This window comes from Myxine glutinosa, chromosome 1 (genome assembly GCF_964187855.1).
Source record: "Myxine glutinosa chromosome 1, kmMyxGlut1.1, whole genome shotgun sequence".
Classification (NCBI taxonomy): Eukaryota; Metazoa; Chordata; class Myxini; order Myxiniformes; family Myxinidae; genus Myxine; species Myxine glutinosa.
In genome coordinates, this window is record NC_136261.1 from 436268202 (window position 1) to 436274760 (window position 6559).

Sequence of the window (6559 nt, forward strand, 5' to 3'; positions counted from 1 at the left end):
GAATAAACAGCAAGTTGCCCGAGTGGCCGGCGCTTATGGCTGGGAATGAACGCCGGCCCGGCCGTTTCCCGACCTGCCGAAAGTGCACGGGGGCCGGCACGTCTGAGCCTTGTGTCCGAACCTGGCGTGGTAATAACACCACGCCCGGTCAGGTGGAGGCCCCGGCCGTCGTGTCGGAAGCGGGCGGTGCGGCGTGGTGGCCGCCAGTTGCACCGGCAGTTCGGCCTCCAACTGCGCAGGGCGCTCGGGCATCGTGGGCTTCGCCTCAGACGGCGGCGGGCTCCAGGTAACCACGCCGATGTGCTGGCCCGCCGAGGAGATCTTATCGGCTTCCCTGGCAAGGGCGCGGGAATCCGTGATCAACGTGCCAGCCAGGGCAAGGCGTACCGGGTGAGGCAGCTGGCGAAGGAACAGCTCGCGGAACAGAAAATCCGGAGAGTGCTCACCGAGCAACGAGAGCATATAGTCCATGCGCTCAGACGGGCGCGTGTCGCCGAGCTCGGGAAAAGCGAGCAGGCGCCGTGCGTGTGCTGCCGGTGAGAGGGCGAAAGCGTCGAGGAGGAGTGTCTTCAGCGCGTCGTATTTGTCAGCAGCTGGCGGGTGCTCGAGGAGGCTGAAGGCGCGGGCCGCGGTGGCGGAACCGAGCGCCGCCACAACATGGTGGAAGCGGGTGTCGTCCGCGGTGATGCGTCGCAGGGTGAACTGAGAGTCCGCCTGAGCGAACCAAACAGCCGCGTGAGCCTCCCAGAAGGTAGGCAGTTTAAGCGTCACTGCCGTATCCATGTCGGTAGGTCACCAATGAAGGAAATGCGCTCCAACGCGAGTCAAAAGAATTGACGCGACCAAAGACGGAATTCGTCCGAGTTGCTTTATTGAAACAAAACAGCTCAGGTATTCTGACAAGCCCGTTTATCGGGCAGCAATATATATACACATTTATGTCGGGAAGTTTGCCCGGCAAAAGCTATACCGGGCATGCCCGGGTGTCAAGGGCGAGCCTTGGAAAGGCGAGTCTGGACCTGCCCGGGCGTGTTTGGCTGTGGCCTGGCAAGTCGAGGCTGGGCGTGCCCGGGCGCACTGGGCGAGCCCTGGAAAGGCGATAGCGGGCATGCCCGGACGCTCTGGTCGAGCCCTGAAAAGGCGATAGCGGGCATGCCTGGACGCTCTGGGTGAGCCCTGAAAAGGCGATAGCGGGCATGCCCGGACGCTCTGGGCGAGCCCTGGAAAGGCGAGAGCGGGCATGCCTGGGAAAGACGAGACCGGGCGTGCCCGGGAGGTTCGGGCATGCCCGGGAACAGTGAGTCCGGGCATGCCCGGGAGAGGCGCGTCTGGCCGTGTTCTGGCCGGTGCGAGGCGATTGTGTGCATCCAGCGGTAACTGCTACAGGAGTGAGTTTATTTTTTATAGGGGTTGGGGTTATGGTATTGAAATTGTGTGGGAGTGAGAGGGATATTGTGGGTGTGAGTTTATTTTTTTTTATAGGGGTTGGGGTTAGGGTATTGATATTGTATGGGTGTGAGAGGGATATTGTGGGAGTGAGTTAATTTTTTTATAGGGGTTAGGGTTATGGTATTGATATTGTGTGGGAGTGAGAGGGATATTGTGGGTGTGAGTTTATTTTTTTTTATAGGGGTTGGGGTTAGGGTATTGATATTGTATGGGAGTGAGAGGGATATTGTGGGAGTGAGTTTATTTTTTTTATAGGGGTTAGGGTTATGGTATTGATATTGTGTGGGAGTGAGAGGGATATTGTGGGAGTGAGAGGGATATTGTGGGAGTGAGTTTATTTTTTTTTATCGGGGTTAGGGTTAGGGTTAGGGTATTGAAATTGTGTGGGAGTGAGAGGGATATTGTGGGAGTGAGAGGGATATTGTGGGAGTGAGAGGGATATTGTGGGAGTGAGAGGGATATTGTGGGAGTGAGAGGGATATTGTGTGAGTGAGAGGGATATTGTGGGAGTGAGAGTGATATTGTGGGAGTGAGAGGGATATTGTGGGAGTGAGAGGGATATTTTGGGAGTGAGAGGGATATTATGGGAGTGAGAGGGATATTGTGGGAGTGAGAGGGATATTGTGGGAGTGAGACGGATATTGTGGGAGTGAGAGGGATATTGTGGGAGTGAGAGGGATATTGTGGGAGTGAGAGGGATATTGTGGGAGTGAGAGGGATATTGTGGGAGTGAGAGGGATATTGTGGGAGTGAGAGGGATATTGTGGGAGTGAGTTTTTTTTTATAGGGGTTTGGGTTATGGTATTGAAATCAAGAATGCTGTGTTTTTTCACACTCGTTAATAACCATAGAATTAGGACCAACAACCTTTTTCAACATAATTAATACACAAAACCAACCACACCGAAGAACCTGACAATATCCCTAACTTATTGTGAGTGGTGTATATATACACCATTGTCTGTCCGCCATTGTTCCTTATCCACGGCCACAATCTCCAGACTCAGGGTACAAACACACATTTATGAAGGGGAGAGGGTAACATTGGCAATGTAGCCATGGCATCACTTGTGGGTGTGGGCGGTAGGATGGCGGGGAGGTGATATCGGCAATGTGGCCATGGCATCACTTGTGGGTGTTTGCGGTAGGGAGGTGATATCGGCGATATCGGCAATGTGGCCATGGCATCACTTGTGGGTGTGGGCGGTAGGGTGGCGGGGAGGTGATATCGGCAATGTGGCCATGGCATCACTTGTGGGTGTGGGCGGTAGGGTGGCGGGGAGGTGATATCGGCAATGTGGCCATGGCATCACTTGTGGGTGTGGGCGGTAGGGTGGCGGGGAGGTGATATCGGCAATGTGGCCATGGCATCACTTGTGGGTGTTGGCGGTAGGGTGGCGGGGAGGTGATATCGGCAATGTGGCCATGGCATCACTTGTGGGTGTTTGCGGTAGGGAGGTGATATCGGCGATATCGGCAATGTGGCCATGGCATCACTTGTGGGTGTGGGCGGTAGGGTGGCGGGGAGGTGATATCGGCAATGTGGCCATGGCATCACTTGTGGGTGTGGGCGGTAGGGTGGCGGGGAGGTGATATCGGCAATGTGGCCATGGCATCACTTGTGGGTGTGGGCGGTAGGGTGGCGGGGAGGTGATATCGGCAATGTGGGCACGGCATCACGCGGGGGCATGGGGGGGGAGGGAGCGGGAGGTTAACAACGGAAATGTGCCCTCGGCATCAAGAGGAAGTGTGGGGTCTGGTGCGAAGGCATAAACACTATGTAAAGGTGTGGTGGCAGAGGTTATTACAATTTCTCTATTTACCTGGGCAACGCTGATGTTAAAGCTCTGTTTGCACGGGTAAATTTGTTCTCCTTTCCTTCTCCCCCAAATTGAGGATCCTGTAAAAGCCCCCCCCCCCAAATATATGCAGTACATCCCTTCCCCTCTACCCTCCTCTTTCCTCTCCCCCTCCCCCCTTCTCCTCCTCCTCCTCCTCCCTCCCCTTCCCCCTGCCCTCCTCCTCCCACCCCTTCCCTCCATCCTCTTCCTCCTCCCTTCCTCCTCTTCCCTCCTCCTTCCCCTTCTAGCAGCAAGAGACATGATGACTAATTGATCCATCAGTGAAGCGACAGGTCGACTCTTCCAGTATAAAAATAACGTCCATCGACCTCGTGTTGGATTTCCATCATGTTGGTTCGAGCTTTGCATTTCATACTCAACGAGAAACTTCTTATTCAAACTCGGAAAACATTACAGGGAAACGAGCTGCTTCTGAGAAATCTTCTTCTTCAAACTCGGAAAACATCACAGAGAAATGAAATGTTTCTGATAAATCTTCTTCTTCAAACTCAGAAAACATTACAGAGAAATGATCTGCTTCTGATAAATCTTCTTCTTCAAACTCAGAAAACATGACAGAGAAACGATCTGCTTCTGATAAATCTTCTTCAAATTGGAAAAACATTACAGAGAAACAGCCATGATCATTCTTCTTCTTCTGGAGAAAGGGCGTAAACAAAGCACAGGCCCTTCCCCTTCCTCTTCTTCTTCATCTTATTCTTCCAAGCAGAATGGAGAAACTCAGCTGTCAGTAGATTGCTAAACATCTATCTTATATCTATATTATCAAAGGGGTGGGAGGTGTTGCCCACCCCTTTGGAGGGTGGAGGGTGGCAACGCCTCCCACCCCGGGGCAACACCTCCCACCCCGGGGCAACACCTCCCACCCTGGGCAACCCCTCCCACCCCGGGGCAACACCTCCCACCCCGGGGCAACACCTCCCACCCTGGTCAACCCCTCCTACCCCGGGGCAACACCTCCCACCCCGGGGCAACACCTCCCACCCCGGGGCAACACCTCCCACCCTGGGCAACCCCTCCCACCCCGTGGCAACACCTTCCACCCGGGGAAACACCTCCCACCCCGTAGATCCCCAAAGGAGCAGATTTTTTTTATTGCCCTGAATAAACTGTGGTCCATCATGGGGGATGAAGGTTGTGGTGAAGTTTCATCGAAATCGTTTGTGTAGTTTCAGAGGAAAAAGCAAATTCCTATTTTGGGGGTTAAACCCGGATCCACTTGACCCCCGGTAAACCCCTTAGACGACGAATGTTTTTATGCCTTGAACAAACTTTAGTCACAACACAACAAACATCATTTGTGCCAAATTTGGTCAAAATCCCATCAGCGGTTTCGGAGAAGAAGTTTCAAGTGTTTACAGACGGACGGACGGACGGACGACGCGTCATCGGATCAGCTCACCTGAACTTCGTTCCAGGTGAGATAAATACACGTGTAAAACAATCAACGTGGAGTGCTAAAACCACTTGGTTTCCATGGTGATACGGTGGTTCGCTTCATGGAGACATCTCCGGAATTGGAAAGCAAATGGAGGATGAAAGTAACAGGTGAAGCACGATGTCTGAGAGGTATCCACACTCGCTCTGAGGTGTCTAACCTGGGTTTGAATCCCGACCGAGCTATAAACTGTCATCCCGGTGTTTCACAGGTGCAGAGTGACTCATCAATGTGTGTGTCGACCTGTTAAACAGTGTCACACCTGCAGGATTTTCATTTCCCCTCCCCTCCCCCCTCTTCAACTTCTGACCCCTCTCCCCTCAACCTCTGCCGCCCCTCAACCTCTGACCCCTCTCCCCTCAACCTCTTCCGCTCCCTCAACCTCTGTCCCCTCCTCATCCTCTCTCCTCACTCACAGATCTCGTCCCTCGTCTTCTCCCCTCCCGATCCACTCCCCTCGAAGTTGTTCTCGGTGAAATAAATAAATAAATAATGTAAGTTGTTCATTGCGAAATAAATAAAGTTGTTGATCGTGAAGTGAATAAACAAATAAAGTTGTTGATCGTGAAGTGAATAAACAAAACAATTGTTGTAATAAAAGTTTTTTTGTTATAAAGATAAATGGTTTGTGTTTCTGTCCGTTTGTCTAACAATGTCCGCGACCCCGTGTCATGTCCGCAGATGGACGGACCCCGAGTCTGGAACCAAACTCTGCACATCGACAGATCAAGATCTCTGGGGATCTCAGGACGGCGACTCGAACCAGGACCGACAATCAGTACCCGGAACATCTTGATCGGTTTGATGTTTATGAACAAGTTGTTTCCCGTGATTGTTTCTCCTCAGGTCGCCATTACTGGGAGGTCGATGTGGGGTCGAGTCGTTGGTGCGAAATCGGGATCTGTTTAAACTCCATGGGGAGAAAAGGGGGAGAGAGCGGGTTGGGAGAGAATCCCGAGTCTTGGTGTTTATATAAATGTAATAACAAATACTCCGCATTTCACAACAATCAATGTCCCTTCCTGTCCGTCCCGGGGGATCATGAACGGTTTGGGTTCTTCTTGGATTGCGAGGCGGGAGAGATGACGTGTTTTGGGGACTCGCGGGTCCTGCACGTGTTCAGGGGGAACTTCATGGACCCCGTTAAACCCGCTATTGGGGTTTGGGATGATTCCGTTCATTTTGTACATTTGGTGAAATAAACTTTCATCACGAACTGATCCGGTTATTTTGGGTCAAATCAATCGAATCATTTACATGTTCATGATGATGAGATTACTGATTATTGTTTATATTATAATAAAGTTTATATAACTTAATAAGTTCATTGTTTATCTTATTTGATGTGAAATGAACTTTAACCCGAACTCTTCACTCTCCTCAGATGCAATAGATTCTTCTTCTTCATACGTGTCATTGAATGGGATGTTTGAGTGAAGAAAGTCCGTCCAGGTAGATGAAACCCTTTGTGTTTACCTGGAATGGAGCACCGGCGTTAATCGTGAAGGTGACAGTGGGTTTGGATCGGATCAAAGGTGGAATGTGGATCCATGGATGGAATTAACAGAACGTTCATCAGGTATCACGAATCACACCTTTCGAAACATGGCCAGGTGACCTTTTGGGTGTTACTCTCTCTTTTCATCCGATGACGGGTTCACATTCTCATTGTTTCTCACGTAGGTTTTAATCTTAATCTTTGTGGAAATCTCTTCCATCCAATCAAAACACAGAGATAAAATCACCATTTCATCACCAGTGTAGTGACGTTACTAAGTTAATTTAGCGTCATCACGTGAATGCAAATTCC

General features: G+C 51.2%; 1 protein-coding gene across 1 annotated transcript in view; it reads left to right on the forward strand.

Annotated features, from left to right (window-relative positions):
- The window catches only part of LOC137418097 (E3 ubiquitin/ISG15 ligase TRIM25-like), a 39908-nt gene extending 33939 nt beyond the window's left edge, over positions 1 to 5969 (forward strand). The window contains exon 8 of the mRNA XM_078770742.1: positions 5431 to 5969. Within this exon, the coding sequence (XP_078626868.1) occupies positions 5431 to 5951 (521 nt within the window). The 3' untranslated portion in view covers positions 5952 to 5969. The remainder of the gene's footprint in view (positions 1 to 5430) is intronic.
- Positions 5970 to 6559: the final 590 nt, after the last annotated feature.